This window comes from Tauraco erythrolophus, chromosome 12 (assembly GCF_009769465.1).
Source record: "Tauraco erythrolophus isolate bTauEry1 chromosome 12, bTauEry1.pri, whole genome shotgun sequence".
Lineage (NCBI taxonomy): Eukaryota > Metazoa > Chordata > Aves > Musophagiformes > Musophagidae > Tauraco > Tauraco erythrolophus.
In genome coordinates this window covers 7,046,364-7,072,137 of record NC_141476.1, presented here as the reverse complement: position 1 = coordinate 7,072,137, position 25,774 = coordinate 7,046,364, and the positions used below count along the sequence as shown (strand labels likewise).

General features: G+C 44.3%; 1 protein-coding gene across 1 annotated transcript in view; it reads right to left on the bottom strand.

Annotated features, from left to right (window-relative positions):
• Positions 1–22,273, bottom strand: part of LRIG1 (leucine rich repeats and immunoglobulin like domains 1) — a 55,940-nt gene extending 33,667 nt beyond the window's left edge. Inside the window, exons 1-3 of the mRNA XM_009991776.2 lie at positions 22,269–22,273; positions 20,393–20,464; positions 15,426–15,500 (exon numbers count right to left, since the gene is read on the bottom strand). Coding sequence (XP_009990078.2) covers positions 15,426–15,500; positions 20,393–20,464; positions 22,269–22,273 — 152 coding nt within the window. The remainder of the gene's footprint in view (positions 1–15,425; positions 15,501–20,392; positions 20,465–22,268) is intronic.
• Between the last annotated feature and the right edge of the window lie 3,501 nt (positions 22,274–25,774).

Below are 25,774 nucleotides of genomic sequence, written 5' to 3'. Positions count from 1 at the left end.
CTCAAGTGAAAAAGAAATCATAGAAACTAAGGAGCCCATCCAAGTCCATTTGGGTTTGCTCATGAACGCAGGCGGATTTGGCTAAAACAGTTGAACTTCTCAGCTCGTACCCAACCTCACTCCTGGAGACATCCCATTTGCAGCTAACGCACATTGTGAACTGTAACGTCTCCAGTGCCAAACTAAGGTAACTCCAGCAACCAGTTACTTTCAGACTGTGAGCTGCATATGCATGGCACTTGTTCAGGAACTGCTTCGCTCTCAGGTCAGCACCAGCTACAGCTGCAAACGGAGAGAGGAGGGAAGTTACCCTTCCAGCCACCGCCGCTTAACTCGCCTGCACCCCCAGTCAACACCCCGACGTACTGCAGCCTCTTAGCCCTTGCACTTTGCACCGCTCTTGAATAGACCCCTCAGGATTACAGGAGATTTAGATTAACCCCAGCCAGCTCTTTGCTGAAGCAAGCCCGTGAGGACCACGTCAGGAAAGGAACTCACTTTGCGCTCCTCCGGGCTGCTGCGAGACAGAAAAACAAGCAGAACTTTCCAGCGAAGCCAAAGCGTGTTTGGGTTTGCTCTAAGCCAGGAGGGAGCTGAAGGGGGTGGCAGGAAAACAACAGGTGGCACACAGTCAAAAGCTCACAGCATTTCCAGGAATCTCAGCTTGTATTTTAGAGGTAAAGTTACTCTTTAATCCCGGTGGGTTTCCTCATTCGAAGTGTCTTTGTGAATATTTATTTGATAAACACGCTGTGGAACTTTTTCCACTAGATCTAATAGGACAAGAATTCACCTTCCCCTCTGTGGCAAGCCTGTCTTTTGGAGAACACTAATCAGTTTAATTTAGACTGTGGCTTCAAACTACGTGTGTGAAATCGATGCAGAGAGCAGCGCGAACACGCTCCTTTGTTGTTGGAGCCACATTCGCTTCCCCTCAGCAGCTGCCCGGTAGAAAGCCGGCAACGGAAAATCAAAGCCGGCAGACCCTCAGATGGGGACGTACGAGGGGCTTGGGTTGGACGGATTTAAATACAATCGGCACAAAATCTGTTTTAGACAAAGCTAGAATTAAGGCTGCCTTGGCTGCTGGGAGTCTGCAGTGCAAATGTTTGGTGTGAAGTGAGGCTAAAGGCAGGGAGAAGTCATGCTTGGCCTTCATGTCGTGTCGGCTTACAGAGCTGGCTGGGCTCACAAAAAAAAAAAGCCATAATACAGCAAACCTATTAAACCAACACCTGTTATAGGCATCAAAAATAAAATCGAGCTTCAAAAGAGAGGCTCCGCACCTCGGGTAGGGTTCTATTAATATGCAAGCACATTTTTCAAATTAGCATATGAGGGAAGATTACAAGACTAAAAACAAAGAGGATAAAAAGTTCAGGGTTTGGTTAATGTTTCCATACTGGGAAAGTATTGACGAAACCAAATACTGGAGCCAGAAATTATGGAGCTTGCTACCGAAGGACTGGCAAGGTTTGGTGTCTGAGACAGGCCATGCAAGGAGAGCGAGATCAAAGGCACCATAACAGGAGACGGATCACATACACTGTGACTAACTGTTGCCTGGAACTACCTGCCCTCCTCCTTCTCCACCTTCTCAATCCATCGGAGATGGAGATTTAGTATTTATCCGCCTAGAAACATTAAAGATGATTCAACTCCTAAACTCTCATCTTAGATGATCTGCATCTGAGTTTAGCTCATCACTCACTACACACACACAAAATGGAAAAAAAAAAACCACAAACAAAACCCAAAAAATCATCATTTCAGAGTGGAATGTAATGCCTGAACAATTTTCCTGACAAGGCTGAAGGGGAACTGATAATCTGGAAGATGTGTTTATGTTTTCAACAGCAGCAACAGAAACATTTGTTTGTTTTGGTCATGTTATTACAATCAATAACTGAAGATCTGTCCCAAGTGCTTCTTATTAATGTATGGAGAGAAGGAAAGAAGAGAATGTCATCACGACCCAGACATCAGCTTTAACTCAAAGTTTGTACAGTTTATCAATGCACAACTTCTTGCATGATTTTAACATTTTACTAATGATTTTTTTTTTTTGCTTCCAAAGACTTTTATTGCAGAAAGATTTCTCTACTGTACTGGAACTCATGAAAGATCTGCTTTGGAGTAGTGAAGCTGTCTCTGCAGCAGAAGATGAAGTGAACATGCAGGCAACGCGCTGGAAATCTGTGGAACACCATCCCGATGCACGAAAGACCTTCCCTGAAAGACTGAACTGCCCAAAGTGCATAATGCTTCCCAACCGTTCTGGGAAAGCCCCACTAACTGTCTGACACTCTGTATTATCATGTCAGCCTTGACAGGATAATCCACGAGGCTCAAGATTTTGCACCGTTACAAGAATGCACACTTTCATCCAACACAACATGCGCTGTTATCTGCTTATGGGAACAGCCCCATTGTCCTTTCAGACCAAGGCTGCATGGGTTATTGTCCAGGCAGGAAGCAAGGATGCATGGAAGCAGCCCCCACTTTTCTCAGATGCTCTGAATCACTCCTTCCCTAAGGAATCCTGGTGGATTCCCAGGCTGCCACAGACACAGCTCTGTTTGTTCAAGTGCTGGCTGCATGCACAACAGCAGAGCAGTGGCAGGCCAAGCAGACACCACATTTCAGGGTCAGCCACACAAAAAAAAAAAAACCACAACAAAACAAAAACCAACAAACACCACCAAACAAAAAACACCCACCAAAGAAAGTTCTTGTGTAATTTTTACAGGTATTCTACCTTTTCCTTAAATGTTTATAATGCTCTGCCTGAGTCTGTATGTAAGCATCTTCCCTCTCCATAGTAGTCCTTCAGAAGAAAGCCTTTCTAAGATGCAGCAAACAAAATCTGTGACTATTTTATGCTGTTTTTAAATGAAAACTCTCATATGTAAGTGTAAAGCAAGAACTGGCTGACAAAGCTAGTCCAACCATACTAAACTATGGTAGAAAGTCTAAAGACGTTTCTCCATCTGCTGTACATTAGCTTCAAAACAGATATATTTCAGGTGGCTTTCATTCATCAGATTATGTTCTTGCCTTGTGTTGGTGGATTAGGATGGACAAGCATAAAGCAAACTACTTATAGCTATATACAGGCTGGGACTGATGAGGGGGTCAAGAAAAAGTGTTGGGTTTTTATTTTATGGTTTTTTGTTTGTTTGTTTTTTAAAGGGAGAGAAAGAAACGCAACTTTTTATGGTGAAGTGACTGCATTTCTGTTCCAGGTCACAGACATTTGGAGTCACAAAGCAGTCTGGGAGATGGGATTTGCTCATTTATCCCTTTGCAGTGTCACTGACTTGACTTGCAGGTGGCTGCTGCTCCCGGGTCCAAAGGACTGGGTTCTGAACTCCCTATTCCCACAAGTAAACTATTACTCACACTAATAGTTTCACTCTAGTCAACAGGACTATTCATGCGAGACCAGTGTGACTCAAGGGCTCCGTTTTCACCCATTAAGGGCTACTCTGTGGCCACCCAAAGGACTGGCCTCCTCTGCCTCTCACAGTGAGAGACTGCAACTGCTGACCCTAGTGCAGCCCAAGCACGGTCCCAGAGCATCCTTGGGTACCTGAACATAGGCAGCTATTGCCCTCCTGCCAGGCACACTCTCGTAGCTTTTTCGTGAGGCAGCCACCCAGATAAGAGTTCAGCAGAAATCAAGCACGCTCTTTAGAAGCTGGCTTTCAGAGCAGCTGGACATAGCCAAGGGCCTGGATTTGATGAACATTCATTAAGGGCTTTTGCTGGGTTCAGTATGAACTGCATGAAGGAAAGCCTTTCTTCTAATCTAACCAAAACCACCACATCCAGTGAGATGCATATTCTCCTAGGATATTTTCACACTAGAAATGCTTATGTGAACTTCCTGACTTGTTAGATGACCTTACAGTGTGTGTTAGATTCACTGAGGTAAGTGATGTAATTTTTTAAAAACTTCCTCTCTCACTAGACTTGTGACCACATGATTTTGGATATTTTTTGCAACGTGCAACTTCCTAAGCCTTTGGCATTCGATCTCATTAGCAGAGTAAAACGTGTGGGACAGGCAGGATTAGAAGTTAGTCATCTTTAAAACAGAGGCTGTCTTATCTCCTCAGCAGATTGCACAACCTGTTATGACATCAAAACAAATTAAGATTCCTGAAGACAAGACAGTCTCTGTTATGGGCACAGTATCCCCCATCAGCAACAGGGTGGTTCCAAGCAGACCAGAGTTTCTGCTCTCTTCTGGTTACACAGGATGTTTCATGAAGATTGCTCTCCACAGAGGCTTTTAAATGATGCATTCACAAAGGGCACAGATCCATTAAAAAGGCTGTGAAAAGTATCATTCATTGTCTGTCACAGCCTCTCCATAAGGAGCTTTCCTGAACTCTCGTGAACTCAATACCACATAGCTTTGCCTCCCTGTGTGCAGCTCTACCTCAGAACATCTCAGCAATTATCTTTCAGAGTCACTATGTGCATCCCTCAACGGGATGATACACCTGCTAGGGTTGGGGCCAGAGATCTTCAGCAGGGGCTGCCCAACTTGTAATGCAGTTTGGCCAGTTCCCTGGCACAAGGGAGGGAGAGCACCTCTAAGTCATTGAGTGTAATCAATACTGGTTTTGAAATGGCCTATTTGTGAACACTCCAAGTTGTGCTACTCTTTCATCTCGTTCTCCTCCAGCTCTCAGTCCAGACTGCTCGTCATCCTCCATCTTCTCACATTCCCTGACCTCAGTTTGGAGCAAGCACTGAGAAAGGCTGCAAAGGAGAAGAAAGGTCCTGCTGAGTGCTGAACTCTGCTAAGAAGGAGCAGAATCGTCCTATGGGAATAGAAGGAAAAGAGTCACATAAGGTAAACGGCAGTTTTCACACTAGAATGCAGGAAGCCACATGGCTCTGAACCAGCTATGTGAATGGGGTTGTGGAGCTCAGCAGAGCCTTTTTGAAGGAAGGGCTGCATCAGTATTTGATAGGGGTCATTCAGTTGCTGGCAGATGACAGTCAAGTCAGTGTTTCTATGTTCTACATCTTATGTCTTCAGTCTGTTACTCTTTTGCTCTGCCATTGGCTTCTCCTCTTCCACTTTTACTGCGAGGGCTTTCTTCTGCTGCTGATACATGCCAGTCAAACCCAATTTTCTACCACAAATTAAATGCATTAGCCAGTCCTTGAAGCCAAGAAACAGCCCAGCTTCACCCTCACTGATGTGTTGCTCTTATGAGCTCCTGCTCTCCACAATCCCACACTTGCACAGCACTCAGCACAAGGAGCGGCTCCATGTCAGGGCTGCTGCCTAGTTCCCCCACATCCTTATCACTGGCCTCAAAGAAGAGTCAGGTTTGTGATAAGGAGGAACAGACACTAATAATCAGATCCAGCCTGGATGTCAATTTAACTAACCCAGAGCAGAGGCTGGAGCAACTACTGTGTCCCACTCCCAAGCAGACAGCAGCCTCTTTTCATTGCTGGCAAGCTTTGTGTTTCTAATCAACAGGGGCAGCATTTTCATTTGAAAGCCAATAGGGTCCAGGATCAGAAGCATGTAGGCACTTTTATCCTTAAATCCTGATGCTGATTTTAGTTTCTCTTTGTGTAATAAAAGATCAAAGTAGAGAAGATCCACCACAGCCTACTGAGTGCATGTGTTTTGTGGGTGGCTTTGTTTTGCTCTTGTCTCTCTGCTGGAGAGAGAGGGGAAAATACACAAGCAGAGAACAATTTAAGCACAAACCAAACGTAATGACTCTGCCCATGATGCTGGGACATTAATCCAAACTGTAATTACAAGAAGACTTCTTGATAGCCCGCATTGTTTGTGCCTGAAAGTCATGATGTGACACAGGGGCTTTTCCCACCTTTGACAGGAGCACAATGAAAACAGGTGGATTTGACTATACGAGAGCTCTGTGACTCTGATGCTAAAGCAGGTAAATAAAGGACAACACACTTGAATACGAGAGCTCTGTGACTCTGATGCTAAAGCAGGTAAATAAAGGACAACACACTTGAATACGTCTGCTCTCCAGGCCAGACTCTCTAAGCCTCATGGAATTCACAGCAGAAGTTGCTAAAAGACTTCCTCCTTGAAAAACGTAGCAGTTGAAGAAACACGTTTTTGACTGGCCAGTGAAACTCCTGTTAACACTTTAGAGATGTAGATAGGCTGGCTGGTTAGGCTGTTCCAACATGACACACACTTGTGCTCTGTTGAAAGGGCTTATCTGTCTTGTCAGCAAGGTCGCCAGAACAGGGGTAGCCTCTGGGCAGATTTCACTGTGAGCTGAGACTGTTCTGCCTCCAAGAAGGAATAGCTCCTATGTCAAAATGCAATGGTCAAGTTAGTAAAGAAAATAGCTCCTCTCAACAAGTCTAAGCACCCTGCTATAAATAAAGCATGTCAAATAGGAAAGGTGGCTTCAGGAAACTGCAGAACAAGGTTTCAAAAGATCCAGGGAAAAGAAAATTTGAGCTCTGAAGTAGAACTGCTATTGTGCTAAGCCAGGCTCATGTAATACACTTATCTGTTCAAGCTTCCCTAGAGCAGATCTTGCAAAGTCAGTGGAAAGATTTACCACCACTTAGCCAACATATTCTTCAAACTTCTTTAATAAGATCATTTAATTCTTTGGTTCCTTTCACTCTGAAAAAGATGACAGCTGTCTCAAGAATATAATCTGGAGAGAAAAAACACATCTTCAATAAGAGCACCAAAAGGTGTTCCTTTTCCAGACCACCTGAAAGCTTATGGAAAGTCCAATCCCTTTCCCTGGTTGTTTACGTTAATCACCCCTTCATTCAGCAACTGCCTCCACACAGCATGTGATCTGCAGTATACAGATTAGACAGAAGATATTGCAAGTCTAAAAACAATGAGCCACTTATAGATTCTTTTGCCTCAACTCAATTCTTTCTCTCTCCAACTTTTTTCCCTGCTCAGATCTGACCACTAAACCAGTTGTCTTTTCACTCGTACGCCCCTGCGCTCCCGTTTCATTTTCCAGCTGCCTTTGCTATTTTCCCTGATGTGCAATTGAACATTAAATGGTTTGACGGGCAGAACATGTACTCAACCAACCACTTATTCCCAATCAATATTCACATGGAATTCCTGTTAACAAGCAAGAGTTACGCACACACTTGGAAGGGAGGCTGGCCTCCTAAGTGATCACTTCATCTAAAGGTATGACTGATCACTTCCTCATCTACCTTAACCAGCAACTGGATTTTCCACCCCACATACCTCCGGCAGGGCGGTTTTTGCAACAGTAAGATTCTAGCTTTTGGCATGATCTCTACTGTTCATCTATGCAATTAATTGGGGAATTTAACATGGGTTAAAAAGAACAGAAAGGCCAGCACATACCCAGCTTTTATGCAGTTAAAAATGAGCTTTCTAGAGATTTTTTTGCTGATCTTTTCCAATCTAGACATGGTAGGATCACATTTTAATGAACACTGTTTACACTAGTGTTTCTTTACCTTGAATTACACACTATTCCTAATGGTGCCAGTGGAAGCAACGATGGAAGTGCTAAGCATCGTACAGAGCAGAAGGTAAATGGCAAAACTGATGTTTTACTCACTGGGCTTTGAACCACATGGGCAGGATTCATTTTTTAACACCTCTGCTGAAACAGTTTTAGCCTTGTTATACACAGAGGAACTAAAAGACACTGCCTGTTCGAGCCTTCCAGGACACTTGAAGGTAAACAAAATGGAGAGATTTTGAAAGTGCTTTATGGCACCATACTGCAAAAAAAAAAAATCAAAATCACAATTCCACCCCCACCCTTGATCTCACTCCTCACTAGGCATCTATTTGATGCTCTGAGCAAGCATCACTGGTCTAACAACCAGGATAAGCTGCTGACTGCTAATGAGGACTAACTAGGCAATCTCAGTAGGGAGGAGAGAACAAACAATAACATAGAGCAATAGTTTCCTGATTTCATGCAGTTTTGTTACAAACAAAACTGAATCAGTGAAGCTTCTAAAGAGAAAAATGAGTAATGAAGTCTACCCAGAAATAATTTAATTTGCTTTTATTGCAGCTGCAACTCCACTTTTACTCACCCCCAGGCAAACTAAATTGCCATTACTAGCAGTTTTTAGGTAGGAAACTCCACTATGCTAAAAAAAACTTTCAACTCAGCAAGTTATTTATGTTTGAAATGTGCTCAGCCTATGAAGGCTAACAAAGGAACTGCTTTTGTCGACATGTGCTTTATTTGCCATATGCCACCAAATGAGACAGTCGATCTACCACAGATATTAATAGTAGCAAGTTTGGGCTATTCTAAGGCTCAAATACAAGGCTATTTTTCATACTGACCTTAACAAAAGATCATGGTCGTAAATGACCCTAACTACTAATCTAGGTTTGATCTGCAGAGGAACAGAACTTGGAAGCCACCTTGTGCATTGTGCACCTGCTCTTGGATATCCACCAGAAGATGCTTTACATTCATGAGTAACATCTGCCCTGGGGCAATACCTGCTCTTCAGCTGGGAGGAATCAGGCCTACCCAAACAGGAATTTAATTGGTTTTCGGGGTGTCACGAGTACATGGGGGACACACAAAAAAATACTGCTTCAGTATTCCAACTCCTTATCCTGTCTTCCCTCTCACAAGACCACTTGTGTCCTCTCCTCCTTCCAGAGCAAATACTAACCTAGCGTGCCCTGATAAGCAGCACACAGATGTCACAGCAGCCCTAGTCCAGCTCAAAGCAACACTCTACTTGCAGAAGTTGTCAAGGCTGCACAAAATAGTTATCCTCACTAGTCAATACATAATAAAGTAGCCTCATGGGGTAACTGTCATTCCATGAGCTGCCACCAACTTCTACTATCTTTTTCCTCTGGCCAATTTTTACACTGCTCTATACGCGCCCACTTTGCTTTCTGATGCTCTTTTGTTGAGTCTGAGGACTATGTGCTTTACTGCTGTTGCTCTTCCAGGGAAATGAGTAATCACTTCTTCTAGAACAGCCTTGGATCCTTTGCCATCTCCATGTGCTCACATTATATCTGAAAGTTTGAAGAGGACACGTAAACGACTAGAACAGTTCCAACAGCCCAAAAGAGACATCAAAACAGCATCTCTTCTGGTGCTTGGGAGCACACGATTAATGAGAATTTCCTCCACTGGGAAAGGCTCTTGAAGTCTTTGACTTCAAAAACTAGCAGACTTTATGCACCAGAGCCGTACTATGAATTCTGAGCAAAACGAACAGGAGAGGTGGGTTTCTGAATATCTTATGTCTGTATGTTGCCTGCATATTGAACAGCCTGACTGCCAGCATTCTTTCTATTCACCTTTTCACATTCAAAAGTAGAAGTTAAATAGTGTAGCCTGTAGCATGGACCAAATCCTCAGAAAGCAACTCTCTCTCCAGCCTGAAGGGAATTGCCAGAGTAAACACCAGGCACTTGGTCCCTGCAGACATTACAGTATGTAAGAACTGATGCAAGCAGGGGCTGGGGGCGAATCTGCTCCCACTGACAGATCTACACCTGCGTATACCACTTTGCCTTACTCAGAATTAGTTTTCCGAGCTGCCCACGACACATCCTGCACACAAGCAGAGCCTGCTGACTTCAACAGGACCCCGCACACGGCTGCATCTGAGTCATCTGCATTTTGTGCTTATGAGTACAAAACTGCTTGCTGTGACCCAGATGGAATTAACAGAGTATTCTCCTTATTTCTAATTGTTAGATCATCCTTTTTAACTCCAGCAAAGATGACTTGCAGACTTCAGTCTCTTGGGGGTCAAGGCAGCTGTTTTGTTTGTACAGCAATTAGCACAGCAGGATCTCTAGCCACAAGTGGTCTCCAAGGCTACATCTATACTATCATGTTAGCTCAAACCTCGATTCTTCATTTAAGCCCAAACTTCTCAACTATCAACACCGCCTACACAGAGGTTTATACTCTGGCCTAGTCAGGAACATGAAGTGGGCTCACCCCTCATGTAGAGACCAGCTCAGGCTCGAGCTGTGCTCTATGAACAGCACAGATGCAGCAGTTTTCAGCTCTTTCCTCTAGCAAGGGTCACCCAGAGAGGCTGACATAGGCAGGAACTGAAGCTGCAGTTCTCGTGATGCTCAGCTGAGTCTTTACCATCTTATTTTGAAAAGCAAAGACAAACTGGAGTCACACATCTCAACATCACGACCTCAGCTCCTGGGAAAAGCTGCAGAAACGAAGGCGTATTTGCTAGATCACACTTGGATTGGCAGAGTACAGCAACAGCTCACACTGCTCCAGCTAACATAGCAAGACACGTTTGTCTTGGGTGAAAGCAAAACAGCAGCTCAAAGAATCTAGTGGACCACATGGGTCTTTAGAAAGAGGCTCTGCAAACCCCAGTTGACAGCACTGGTGAAGCAGTGCCAACAGCGGTAAAATAACAGTTGCTTTCCCAAGCTTTCACTGAGAAAGTATGATGCAACAGTTCTAGGAGGAGGATCAATAGTATGATCCTGATTCTGCCACGTTAGAGATCTCCAAGAACAGTCAACTCTAAACCAGTACAAAGGTCTAATGAGATACAATGAAAATTAAAGCCAAAGTCAGACAAGAAACAAGGGTTACGTTACTAACAATGTGACTAGTTTAACCAGAAATACAATGAAAGCCCCAAAAGGTAGAGGAAAAGCTCTCCAAGAAATCATGCAATTCAAATGGAAATGTTACTCCTGACACAGAAATTACTGGCTGTAGTCTTTGACTTGTCTTACCCCAACATCGTTATGGAATACCATAGAGTTCCCTCCTCTTCACAAGGACCATGCTGTCCCAATCGGCATCTGAGCTCGCCAGTCGTTTCAAGCAGACCTAGCATGTTCCCTGCCACTCCCAGTTTCTAATTCTCCATGCATTTAGTTTTCAAATTTTACATGATATGTTTTGCCTCTGGCACAGCAGATCACTTACCCTTCTCCTATTAGCCCTCTCTGTTTAATTACAGTTTAATGTGAATTGATCTTTACATTAATGAGCCTGTAAAGAAGATTGATTTTCTTCAAGAGACTTTTATGCTCAGTTTGGCAGCAGAGCAGTCCTATTGATTTCACTTTGCCCAGTAAATATGCTGCCAAGTGTCATTGCATCCTCTGTGAATCAGCTAATCCTATTTCACACTCTTTTGCTCCAAAAATCCCTATTCTGACTTCCTTATTATCTGTGCTTATTCAGAACAAGATCACGGGGCCAAAGCATCTCAAACAGCTTTGCTAACATACAGCTCACTGCCACGGGTCACTATCCCCTTTGTTCCTAAACGGCTGGAGGCTTAAAAGACTTACAGTGAGAGAAATGAAAGTTAGTTTTAAGTGTTTAATCTGTTAAAGTCCTTAACTCGTAGCCAGCTAAGGACGTGGCACAGACTGTGTTGTGTTTACTGTGCTTGCTTCAGAGGTCTGGCTAGCAGGCTCTCCGCCGAGCTCTACAGCTGTCTAACAGCCTGCGCTGGTGTGCCTGAATTGGTGGATGCTGAGTGAATCAGGCTGGCCACCTCAGAGCCAGGGCAGAGGACAAGGACCCACCTCCATCATCCCAAAAGCCTTCCAGGACAGGCTTACCCACACACAGGTAGATGAAGCAGTGACAGAGAGGCCCCAGAGTAAGTGATGAGTTTGTGCCTGCACAGGGGTTTGTGGGGAAACCCACAGTAACAGACCAATGCACAGCGGACAGCAGCTCAGGTCTTCCTCTTACCTGGCATGCTAGTAAGGGTAAGACTCTCCACACAAGTTAGTGAGGAAGTTGGATATAAACAGACTCAGTTCTGCTGCAAATAAATGGTTTCTTCCCCACCAGATCAGGTAACAGAGTCTTCAAGAGCCTACAGAGTTAACACACTTGAGTTGCAGCAGAACATTGGGAAGGGAAATCCTCAGCCAAGAGCATGTCAGTGAAAACATCCTGCCATCAACTCCCAAACGTCCAAGTCTAGGAACTGTAGCTAAATTACAAATGCTGTGGGAATTTCAGGCAAGATTCTCCCCTCAGCTACTCCGATGTAATTTCGGAACGAATCCAGACTCAGTCTCTCCCACTCCTAGCTAAATTTCCTGGCTTTTGTTCGCACTCACAGATGTTTGCATTTAATGTCTGTCTTTATTTGGTAAACCGTACATAGCTTATTTTTCCCTTCTGTTCTATTAAAAGCCTTATCAAGTCTCATATGTTTGGTCTTGTTGAGATGAACGACTTTGGCAGTATTTTCAATGTGCAAGACAAACAGACTGACTCTTCAAGGAATAATTAAACTGAACTAAACTTCATGGCAGTATATTAGGGCATAGCATGTTTGATGCATATGTTACGCCTGCATCCATCTGCAGCCTGAAACATCCAAAGATTCATAGAAGGCTTTGAGAATTCTCTAACAGATTCCCACATGCTTACATATATACATAACTGGCCCACAGTCCACACACACGTCGGGTCAAGAAAGTTTTATGTGATGGAGACAAGTATGGGAAACAAAAACAGGGAATGCAAACTCATTAGAAGAACCTTTATGGAAAAAAATGAGTTTGGCAGTATGGTAGATTTCTTTCTCCCAGCACCAAAAGGAGAAAAAGTCGCTTCCCCAGTTTAGGAAGAGCAGGAGATGAAGTAACTCATTTAAAAGGGCTGTTTTGACTGACAAATACACAACCACTGCTTTTATAATATATTCACAGTCCTTTGGAAATACTTAACCACATGCAGTACACAAAACCTACTTCAGAGGTTCGTGAGGTAAACACACTTCACACATTTCTAAACACTGAAAAAAAAAAGGAAATGTATTTATTTTTCTTTAGCAGTAAGAACACACTGTAACACTATATACTTAAACATAAACCATTTTCTTAGTACACAGTCTTCATTATGAGTCTTCACTCTGGGTTTGGTTTGGCAGTCTCCCCAATTATTACTTCACAGATTAGAAGGCCAGAAGAAACCAGTATGACCATATAATCCGATTCTTTACATTACAAAAGGCCAAAGAACTATACCCAACAACTTCTGTATCAAGCCCATTAACCTAAAGTTGAACTAAAGGACCATCTTTTTTAGGAAGCCATCCAATTGATTTAAAGACTCCCAAGGATGGAGAAAGCTTCACTTCCTCAGCAAATCATTCCAATGTGAATTAGTCAGCAACATTGATTAAAGCAGGTACTTTAAAACATTCTTCAGATTATTTTTACCTCTGATAAAAATTAAAAGGAAATGCAAGGGGAAAAAAGTGGCATTCTCAGAAACAAGCTAAACAAAGAGATCCTTCTTGCAGAGGTATGACAGCAGCATTACAAATCCCACTATCAAGAGTTATTTATGCATAGCAGCTGAGGAAAGCAATACAGATTTCTGGAAAGTGATACTAAGCAGGTCTGTTTAGAATACCGTCCTTTTATCATTTGGCTTTGTACCTTTCCCTTCCTTCTGCACCACTCTGAAATTTCAGAGGAGCTGTAAATCTACTGCCTTCCATCAGCCATTATTCCTCCTTTCCAAACTGCTTATTTCATTTCAGGAATAAAAAAAAACCCCAAAGCTCTAGCAATTTGGTCTTTGCCAATAGCTAAATTAATAGCAAAAATAACAACAGGGGTTTGTGAAACTCTGATCATTTATAGACTCTGTGAGAAAGAAAAGCCAATTCTGGAGGCCTAAAACTATGTCCTGGGTGGTAAATTGTGTGCAAGCTTTCCACCTATAAATCGGGTATCTGGAGTTTTTTGAATCCCAATGCATAACACACTGGGTTTTGTGGCAGCCTGGTAAGCCCAGTTCAAGTAGCAGGCAGATGGCCTCTCATGTCAGGAGACTCTGCCTTAAACAACAGACCCTATTCGGAGGGAGTTACCACCCTGCTCTGCAGCCAGCAGCCCCCAGATCACGTATCCAGACTTCACACGTGGTCACACAAGCAGGGAGAGGCTGCAGGAGGAGGCAGAAATCAAACAAAATGGTTTCACACCAACTGCATATGACACATGTAACAGGTCTGATAACTGCTGAGACACAAGCCACCCCTCCACCCAGGAAGTGAAGTGGTTACTTACGTATTTAACAGAGACACTTGCTAGATCCAGCACCGATGGATAGCAGAGGAGCACTTTGGCTCTTCGTAAGCTCTGCAGGAACATGGTATGCCCAAGAACCATATCAAAGGCACCGTATCTCAAACAAAAGCTAAACTCACTTCATGCCAGGAGCAAGACATGGACACCAATTTGAACCTAAGAGTCTTAAACTGAATTAAGACAGTGAGGGAGCTGTTCTGCTTTGCATATTTTAACACTACCTAATGGAAGACCAGGAACAGTGCCAGTTCATTTCACTCAATTCTGTCCCTGATTTAAGTAACAGGAATGTACTTTTAGTCAACGGATGAAGGTTGTCTTACAGTAAGTCAGAGCCTTTTGAGCATGAGAGGCCAATCACCTGGTGGTACAGACACAAGCATTTTCCATTACAAGAAGCAGCAAATCCATGGCAAATACAGACACCTGCCTGCAGGTATAGGCTGCAAGGCCATGCATGCTGGAAGCCATCACCTGAATTGTTCAAGCACTTTGCCGGAGTCCCTATTAGCTCTAACCACTTCCCCTTCCCAGGAACTTGGGAGGTATCATGCATACCTCGGCAAAATTCCTCCTCGGTGTGCATTACAAGCAGACACACGCAAAAATAATTTTAGAAATCCACACTCTTAAGGTACTAAGAAGTTTGATATTATAATTTTTTTATTCCCTTCAGCAGCATCCTCAACCCAAGATCCTCAGTGGCAGATACACAAGGGCTCTCAGGTGTCTAACACTTCTGCAGGCAGCTAAACTAGGCAAGTTAGGAACTTCAAAGCTTCTGCAGATCTAGCCTTACAATCACCAATCACTCCCTCAAAAGGGAAGAAAAAAGGTTGAAAGAGAACATAAAAACCGGTCTGGAATGAGCTCCCTGAAAGATTAAAATGTGAATGGTCTCTGGCTTTAAGAGAAAAGAAGGAACGATCAAACAGGGCCAGAGGAAGAAAAAAGAAAAAAGTACAACAAAGAAAACAAAATTATATACTCCTTTAATAGCACAAGTATGACATAATGGTTACAATCAAAAATGTAGGTGCAAAAAATAATTTACTCAATATGCAATTAACCTGTGGAGTTTACTGACAGAAGTTACCACTGACCATAAGCACAACATTAATGGAACTCAACTTCATGCAAGTTGGAAGACTCCAGAAAGATTCTTCTTAATTAAGATGCCAATAAGCCCGAAAATGAAATCTGAAGAGTCACTAGAAGCAGGTGTGACACACACAAAACTCTCAATTGGTAGCTGCTAAACCCCCCCCAACAAACAACAGCCCAAAATCAAAAGGTGCAAGAGGTGGCAGTGACTTACAAGTGGAGGGAGCGGACACTGGAAGCAGAAGGTCCCAGGGAGGGAATGACAGTCAGCTCGTTGTAGTTCAGTCGCCTGCAACAAACAGAAATTAATTGTTGAAGCAAGTAGCACACAGGAACAAGGGACAGCTGTGGTGCTTCCCAAAGAGTCAGGGGGCATGGATGAGGAACACCAACATTTTAGCAGAGGTCTCCATCTCAAGAGGTTTGTCTGAGTGTCTCTGCCAGCCCACCCTGTCCTCCCAACCCAATCCTTTAATAAATGCGAGCCACCATAACTGGTCCCACAGTATTCTCTCTATAAAAGCAAGGCTTTTCTTCCCCTTCCACCCGCTCCCTCATGCGAAGTGAACTGCCACTGAGGAAGGCACTGTGCCACAGCCCTCCATCAGCCTGAGTTTCCAGCCACTGGAGAGCTGAGCCTGAGACAGGGGACTATTTGCATCCATAGCCACATCCCATCCATAGCTGCGTCCCCCTGCTGCAGGACAATGGACTTAACTCCCTCCCCAAACCTCAGCCCCTGCTGCCCCTCCATGCCAGGCCAGGCTGTGGGGCCCAGCACAGTGCCATGACAGTGGGAAACAGTGGCCTTGGGCCTCTGCACCAGGCCAACCTCTGGAAATCCTGCGGGAGCAGCCCCAGGAAGCCACCACCACAGACGGAACTGGCATCGGGCACAGCAATGTCACCACAAACAGGTGACTGGAGCACTGTGTGGCCCCCCGGGGCTAATGGCAATGGCAGATGGGGCCACTCCTGGAAACGCCGTACAAAAACAACGTCCCTCTCAACAGCCTGATGTTTGAAGTGGTGTTCTGACTGAAAACAGATCCTTGCCATGTGACCGGCTCTTCCTTGGTTTAAAGAGCCCTTGTTTGTACGGCGAATTAGTCAATTAATTACTGTAACAGTCGCTTGTCTGGCTGCTTGAAAATTACCTAATTTCTCAGCCATCTCGCCCGCTCCCCACTGCCCGCTTCATGCTGAAGCCATTACAGCCGAGCGGGGCAGTGCGGCAGCTCCTCAGGAACCCCCAGCCACCCCGCTGGCCACGGCTGGAGGCAGAGCCTCACTGGGTCTCCTGCTGCCACCCGCCTTTAAACCGCTCCCCTTCTGCAGGGCTCTGCGAGGGGATCTCAGAAACATCAGGATCTGGGAGCGAGCACAGAGCACCCCACGGCAGGCAGGGGAGCGTGGCACAGCTGTGTAGCACAGCTGAGGTGCACCAAGCTGTGGGCATTACTTGGGGCCATCCTAAATTAACAGCCATGTGGGTTTTTTTCTCTTCTTTCCTTTAAAGCTATTTTTGGCAGGTGGGAGAGGGCAGCGATACATCCATCCCAGAACTTCCTTCAGACTCCTCCGAGAGCAGGCAAGATATTTGATTTCACGAGGAGCTCCAGGCACCGCTGGGATAAAAGCTTTCCTCAGCCTCGGCTCTGCCTCTGACATTACACCCATACCTTAAAATGCAAGGGAAAAAAAGCCAGATGCATTGCAATTCAGCAAGGAGCTCTGCTTTGCAACTAAAAGCTCATTGTTGCCCGTGTTATAGCACAGTCTAGAGCTTTCAAAGGTACAAAGCAAGCTGGAAAGAGCACTAAAATGCCTCTGTTTGTGCCATGTTTTCATTAACATTCAACTGAGCATCTTTTTGAACAGCACGGGAGAAGAAGGATAATTAGGCTCACTCTCTGCCAGCCTCAGTTAGCTCCAGTAAAGTGGCTCTGACACTGATCGGCATCTAACAACTGGACAAACTCTCCTCTGACTTCAGTGTGATTTTCATCTATCAGCCTCTTGTCATGTCAGAAGTGGTTCTCTACCTCATCTTCTCTCTTGGCTCACAGGCACAAGTTGCCAATACAGAAGAGACAACGAAGCTCAGTATTTGCCTAGGATTCCCCCTCTCATCTTCCCCTTCTCCCACATAAAGGAGAAAAAAAAAAAAGGAAAAAAACACAACCCAAATCAGCCAGGCTCAACAAATTTAAACTTCCAGCCCTCATCTTTGACAACACAAACCCACTGCCTCTGGATGCTAAGGCAGAGGAGGAAGGGGGCCACCCATATAAAATATTTACAGTCCAGTTGCAGGCTGGTGTCAAGCTGAAATGGAGCCTGCTCAAGAATAGCACAGCTCTCCAGAGCTTTCAGTGAAAGGCACTTTAGAAAATCAAAGGTGAGTTGTCTGGAGAGGAATTTTAGCACAGTTACTACTTCTTTGTTACAACCAAGCTTGGAAAGCCTGAGAGCAGTGCAACCATAACTTTCATGGATCCCATGATCCATATATGACCCGAGCAAACTCCAGAAAGGACCACAGGGCCTATCCCGCAGCAGCACCCTCCATCCCACCCTTTCACCAAGGTACAAGAATGGACAGATCCCAGAGGGGTGTCATTAGAGGGAGCCACCAAAGGAGACAAGAGAAAACATAGGTGTTGTAGAGGAGGAAAGCAACATCACACTCAAGCCCCTTCCACCTGAGCCTCCATCAGCACAAAGCTACTTATTTCAGAGCATGTAGAATCATGGGTTTTCATATGACTTTGAGCTGCTAAATTTCATCCCATGCAGACTTAAACTTTTAAGGCAAAAAAAAGCTTCTTAAAAAAGCCACCACAAACAACTGCATAAACCCAGGGAAAGAGAAAAAAGGTAGGGTAAATACAGCTACTACTTCCTAGCATCTTAGTAGAGCAACACACAGTATCCAAGATAAGCTTTAAGTTTAAATCTTTTGGTTTACAGAGGTTTCTTAAAATTAAGGGAAAACAGGTTTTCACAATGTATTGCGCTAATTATTCACATACAGAGACACACGCAGAGCTTCCAGCCTCATCTGTAACGCTCAGGAACCACAGGCACAGTGTTCAAAGCATCACAGGAGGTTTCAGGTCTTATCAATGCATCTATTATTCGGGGCAATCTCTTTCCCTGAGGCTGACTTGGTTTGCCCAGCACAGCGCGCACAGCAAAACACTGACTTGCTCTCAAGACATGCCACAGCATGATGCTTATTCATGAATGTTTGTAAAGCGCTTAAGAAAACCTCAGAAAGGAGATGCTCTGGCAGTACAGATGTGGTTCTCTTTGTGAAATGCAGTTTATTTCAGTGGTCTGTGGTTTAGCTGCTATTCAAAAAGCAACCAAGATTGGTAGATAGGGCTTTTAATAGAGCTTCTCCCTCACACTTTCCAGAGCCTGCCTTCCAGGCTTCGCTCCAGACCTCTGCCTCCTTTCCAGTCTCCCATTTCTGACTGCGCCCTTTCCCTCCTACTCGCTTCTCAGCTCTCTCCCTTTTCCTTAACTCTGCCTTTCTGACACAGCAAGCAGCTCTTATCTGCGCCATTATTTTGAGGGCTGCGTTACTTACCTCCCCTGAACCCTGACATCTTTTTTAGCAGCTGGCTGTTCAGTGCAGGGCTTGTGCTGCTCGTGATGTGCACAGCACTTTGCACAAGGGAGCTTCCCACCTAAGGAATCAGAAGCCATACACAGTTCCCAGCCCCATGCTCCCTGAAGTCACATGCCTTCAGGCGCTTCCACAAATAAAAGCTATTGCTAAGCCACAATCATGTTAGGATAACTCTGAAGTCTCAAGGGATCAGGGCTGCGATTCTCTTCTCTAAGCACAAAGCAATTTAAGGATTTCCACAGTTTAAAGAAAAGTTGAGAAAATAGATCCTGTAGGCAGTGGTTTTGCTCACCTGCATCACTTTCTCTCCCCTCCCTGCCTGCTCTCTAGGACGATCACGATGAACTGACTGCAGGGCACCGCAGGCACTCCTGATGCATATTCCTCACTTAATCATGATCCCTAGCAAGTCTCTACTATTAGTGTAAGCAGGGGAGCCAGGGGCAATCAGGCAGGCGAAAAACGCTACATTAATCCCCATGGTCCAATCCTGCAGGCGTTAGTCGGGCACAACTCCCGCTGTAGCAAATCCTTTTGCCTATTTAAGAATCACAGGATCTGGCCCCTCCACAAGCCCCAGAGCCAACACTTAATGAAAACAGACAGAGGACAAGAGAAAATGCACAATATACACAGAGCACAGTATTGTTTCTGAAAGGAAATGTTTTTTCAGTTTCCCATGAGGCATCAGTAGCTCTTCAAACAGAGCCCAAACCTCAAGTATGCCAGCGATTCAACATTCAAATGCGAGCTCATTACCTCAACCCACCGCTTGCAATTTTAGTCACTTTCGCTTTTCAAAACCCAAAATCAGAGCTCCAGGAATCACTACAAATAGCTGACAAGCACAGCTGCCCTGCAAGGGTAACTGCTGAGCCTTTACACAGATCAGGAGCTAGGAAATCCTGTGATTTCCCAAACAAGGTTTATTTTACCAGCAAGGGGGCAGGTCTGGCACAACCACTCAGACCTCCACCAGCTCCTTCTCTTCCCCCACCAAAGCAGAAGACAGCTCTGCAGTTTTAGCCTCTTCTAGCAGACTTCAAACAGAATTTGTTCTGGTTCCAAAAGGAGCACAAGTGTCAGAGAGGAGGAGACACAGTTAAGTGCTTTGTTATCCACTACACTACACCTTTGTTTCCTGAGAGATTTGGGTAAGGTTGGCATCAAGTATCACAAGCCAGGCTGTTCTGCCTTGCTTCAGGGTTATCCTTTCAGCAAGGAGCTTTGTGTGTATGTTCAGGTGTGTTAGCTGAACTGCTCCCTCGGAGCATTGCACAAGACTGAGGGACGCAAACTCCAATGATTTCCAGTGACAGCTATGCTGTTTTAACTGGGATGTTGTGCTCTGCTAATTGATTAATTTCAAAAACCAGCACAGCTACAATATGGAGGAGGAAAAAACACCTCCACACTAAGTTGGATCTGCGCATTCAAGTTAGCTAAAGGAAGGTACTGTTTTAAGAAACTATATACAATCTCCTCCTGGCCCACAAGCCGCCCTGGCAAAATAGAACTAAAACCTTTGAAAGAATACTTACACTTCCTGCAGGTTTGACATCCCTGCAAAGGCAGAAGGATCAATCTCCGTCAACTTGTTGTAGCTCAGGTTTCTGTTAAAATAAGACAGTGGGATCAGCATACTGCAGTTACCGTGCTCAGCAAAACACAGTCATCTTAATTATTCCAGATTGCACTAGGAGGGTGGGTTTGTTTTTAACAAGAGCACTTCAACGTGGCAGGGCAGCACTTTTCTGCTGAATACACAAGTTACTTCAGTTTTGTGATCAAAATGTTATCTAGCTTTCCCTAAGCTCTTCCCGCTTCTGCGTTAGCGTGGTTCTAATTTATCTTTATATTACACAATTACATTTATTATTCTTCAATTGGTTATTCACAACCACAAAACTAATCACAGATGAATAGGCTATTTCCTGACAAATTTAAGTCTGAACTGAAAAAAAAAACCAGCAACTCTTCTGCTAAATGTTTTATAGCTATATTCACATAGGGTATTTTTTTTAATACACCTTTTATTACCTACAAGCAAAGCCATGCACAGGTAGGTGCATACACTTACTATGTGCAAACATAAGATATAGTCTATGCTTTCTAATACGATATTATTAGTATATCACTAAATATTGAGGGTTTTTTTAAAATCAGTGTGATAACAGCTTTCAGCTGATCACACAGTGGTACATGCTTTGTTCTTCAACAATCCCAACCAATGCTTTCCAGCTACCTGACAGTCTAAACCTAGATCATATTATAGGACTTCATTGATGGAGAGGATGGTAAATAACTTGTGCTGTATTATCTGAAAGCAGCCTTCTGGGAGAGCAGACCTGCCTCTCAGAACATCCCCATTTGGAAATACAGCCAGCCAGAACGTTCTGGAAGGACCAAACTGTGAGGATTGCTAGGGACAAACAGACAAAATAACAATAATGTAGTAGTGACTCTGAAAACCAAAAGCAAGATCTTTGCTGTGTTCTGCTGTAGCATTGCACAGCGCAACAGCAAAGTTTCCACTCCTAGATTTGCACTATCAGCACACCGCTCACGACAGGTTAAACCTGCAGCCAGGGACTTACTGGGAAAGCACAGATCAATTAAGACCATGTGACTAATGATGCAGAAATTAACAAATGGCCTAATTAACATGATGTACACAGGGTTGGCATGTTCCTGTGAGCGTGTAATCTAAAGAGGGAGGAGCCAAATTGATGGTGGCAGCAAGAAAAACAACCACAGAAGTTGTAAGGAAATTGTGAGGGGGACTGACTTTATTCTTACCCTGCTCCAGGATATTATCCTGGGTAAAATTCAACGCTCCTGTCTCCTCTGCAGGGAGGTTACACCCTTCTATTGCACCTCTGAACATGACCCAGAAGATTCATGGCCTGATTCTAGATAAGCCCTCAATCGTTCAGCTACTGATTCAAACCACCAAGCCAGTCTGACTAGAAAACTGGCCAACCTTCCCTGTTTTGTATATTTTCTTTGTTTCAAAGCTGTGCCCGCAGAACCCAAGCAGGTCTGGCGCCCAAACAGATAAACAGGACCTAAGTTACCGAGGCACCTACTGAACTTTTACCCACGCTACATGACCCAAGAGCTCAGGGACACACAAACAGGCAGCTGCCAGGAGAGTACGGATGGAGACCTCCTGTTTGAATTACTAACCACTACACTTTGTGGCAATGCAAAGAGAAATCTAGGCCCAGAGCAACCTTACAAATACCAAGACTTGAAAGACTACAAAGCTCACCAACTTCGCACAATTAGCAGGAAGCGATAAACACCTCTTTCAAGCTAAAAAGCAATTATTCATCACTTGCCCTCCTGTAACTCATTTATGGGAAGTCCTCAAAAGCATTCCCCTGCAAACGGGTACCATTCGACAGTTCTCACGCCATTCCCTATCATTTCAGAGCAGTCAGCTCTGAAGACAGCTCCTTGCATCTTGCCTGAAACATTCAATTTTTTGCCAATACCTGCTGTGAAAGAAGGCTCTACAAATCAACAACACAAGCTGGCTCTTAACAGAATCTAGACCTGAAGCTACACAGGAGTGTAAAATCTAACCAAGCATCTAAGTTTTAAAATATGCTGTCCTGTAAGCCCCTACTGTCTTTTAAAACACTCATGAGACCTTTAAATCAATACCAGCCTACAGCAGATATCCATTTCACTATGAACTCAAAGGCATTCATCTAAATAAAAGTCAAACTGCAGTTTAAACTCAGAGTGCATTTGAAAGCCAAGTCCATATTCATAGCTCAATTACGAATTAAAGTGCAATTTGCCCACAGATTACATTACTACTTTTTTTTTTCTAACCGCACAGCAAAATCAGGTTGGAGCTTGTCCCTGCCTGATGTACAGGCAAAAAAAGAAAATACAACAGGTAATGTCCTATAGGCTCAACACAATAAAGATAAAGCTGACATAGAAATACTGGTGACAAACCGTAAGGGGAAATACAATCACGGTCATGACCGTGCATGAACCCATCTGTTTTAATGTATTCTATGCCTTCTATTGCTGCAAATCTTTGAATTTCTTAAGGTACGTATTTATCCTCACAACATTCCTCTGCAACAGGCTAAGAGGTTATTTTATGAATCGAGCACTGAGAATCACAGGCACCAAACTGATTGTCCCTACACTTCTCAAATGGAACCGATCCCTGGCTTAGCCAACGCTCAAACACTGAGTGATGCTGACATGAACTTCAGAAGTTCACAAGTGAAAAAACAAAGCTCTTTGTAAATTAAAGGATTTCATGCCCATGGTTTAACATCGTCCAAAACAACTTTCTGATTATTGTCGCTGCCATTCAAGAAGTTCGGACATCAAAGTCATTGCACAAGTAGCCAGCTCTTTGGATAGCACAGCCCGTTTTGCCTACTCCAGCAAGAGAAAGACTTTCCAATAGTTGCAGCAGAAACACATGTGAACTCCACCTTCTTGTACGCCAAAGTCTTCAGTCCTCCACCAGCTCTTCCCACCAAACATACAATACATTCTTCAAAAATCAGTGGGGTGGCGAAATGAAAGCTAGAAATACAGAGTCAGTGCAAAATAAACAGGAGATTTGAAATTAAATAGATACTCAATTTCTGAGATTAGCTGTATTTTAACTTACATTAAAATGCCCAGGAATTTCTAGCCTGAAGCATTAGCAATCAAAGGATGTGTTTCCCAGAACTCAGCTCCCCTCACTATACAGTATTTGGCATGCTAGTCACAGCATGCAAATGGGAGAAGGAATTAACATGCTCCAATAGATAGATCATTGGGACTGGGTGTCAGGAAACCTCCATCTATTCCTGGCTCTTTTAATCTCCTGCTGGGTGACCGGGTCATGTCACATCACCTCTCCAGAGCTTTTGTTTCCACAGCCACCCTTTGTCTGTCTTGTCTATTTAGACTGTAAATAAAATTGAGGTAGGTATTGTCTCGATTTGCCCAATGCTGATGAAATAAGGCCTCAATCTTGGTTGGGCTCCAGTAATGCAAATAAAGAAGGGAACTCAAAACTTGAGGTCATGGGTGCACAACAATGCTCCCTCATCGCTGAGCATGGGTCCCAAATGTACAGCAGTGCACGAAGTGCTGCAGTGGCTGCAACGTCGCCATCAGCTTGGCCTCTCCAAGCTGAGCAGACCAGCAATGCAGGCTGGTTGGCGACACCAAGCTTGGGGGCACAGCTGTCCCGTCACTGGAAACTCTCACACTTCTGCTCTCCCATAACACAGAACCCATTCCCACTCAAGAAGCCCCCTGGTCTGATGCCATGCAGTAGTGCAATGGCTCACACTGAGCCAGTGTTTCTGCCATCAGTATTCCAAAATGCCTTCTTCAAAGAAAAAGAGCTCTCAAAACCCAAAGTCAAATCCCTGTCCTTTCCCAAGTCAGCTGAGATGGTTTAGGGGAGTGCTATCTCAACTGCTGGGCATCTCTTCAAAGCAGCAGCCTATAAAGCATCTACAGTGTTTTATACCAGTCCCAAGAGAACATGTCTTTGGTGCGTGGTCACCCACCTACATACAGGGTTAGATGTGCCCGGATGCAGGCATACCCATGCAGAAAGCAGACTGCTCTCTGCATGGGTATATGTTTCTGTTGAATCACTCATGGGAGGATATTTGATCCCTCCAAGGCAACCGTGGAAAGAAAACAGAACTCAGACAACCAATATGAATCCTCGACAAGAGCCTGGGCTGTAAGTTCAAGGGAGCAGCCTACAAAGGTCTGAAGCTTCTACAGAGAGCAGAGAAGACAGAACAGAGCTACCAACTTGAGTGGCCCCTCATGTTCAGATTGTTTTTTTCCCTGTCAAATAGAAGCACGGCTGAAGCTTGGGGTTTTTTTAAAAACTTTATTTGACTTAATGGCATGAGAAGTGCTCTGCACATTATTTATCCATGACATGCTTTTTTAAGTCTTCCTTATATTGGCTAATCCAACAATGCAGGGTTTTCCCCCTCCTGTCACTAAGATGCCCATGATTTGGAACTGAGAGCCTCTTAAATCAATACGGGAAGGCCCCTGTTCTGTCTATTCATCAATTCCAGTCTCTAAATAAGAAAGCAGTGTTTGCCTTCAGCTAGCATTGTGAAAATGGCACTGTGGATCACTGAACATTGCAGTGGCTGAAAGGAAAGCCTTGTTAAATATAACCAGGTATACAGCCTGCCTTGAAACTACCTCCCAAAAGTAATAACGCTGTCACATAAAGAGTCCTGCTTGCCAGTGAGGAGGGATCAGTCAGCTCTTTGAACCATGAGATGCCAACCCTGCCTCCTCAGGCAAGGTGCAAGGTAGACGGGAAGTTCACACAGAAGTTTTGGCTCTGCTTTGGGAACTTGGCCAACGCAGAGAAAAGTCACCTCTCTTTTGAAAAGAGAGGTGCCTGGCTGGCTTGCCAGACAAAGGAATATACAGACATGTGGCTCTGGGTTTCTGCTCACCATGATGATGCTTGAATTCCATTCAGCAAGGTGAAGGTTTCCGACCCTTCTGTCAAAACCATTTATCTGTCAGTAGGGAAGATTATGTCAAAAGTGTTTCTGCACCTTTTGATGACAGGCATTGGAGAAAAGGAGGATGGCTCAAAGGTTCTGCCACTGCCAGCTGCAGCTTTCATTAAACACTTTGTCAACCATTGTCATAACACAACTTTTCATGGCTCCTGCACAAAAGGGAGCCGAGGGTTCAGAACAATCGAGCCCTGCAATAGAATTCCTCTGGCTAATCTGTCGAAAGATAGCTGCCTAGTCCACAGCTCACTGAATAGGCACCATCCTCTTCCCACATGTTTGTAGATGGCTTTACAGCACTGGAACGGAGGCCTCATGCACACTTGATTGGGTATGAAAAGCATGGCCGCAGCTGAATTAGCTTGGGGATGG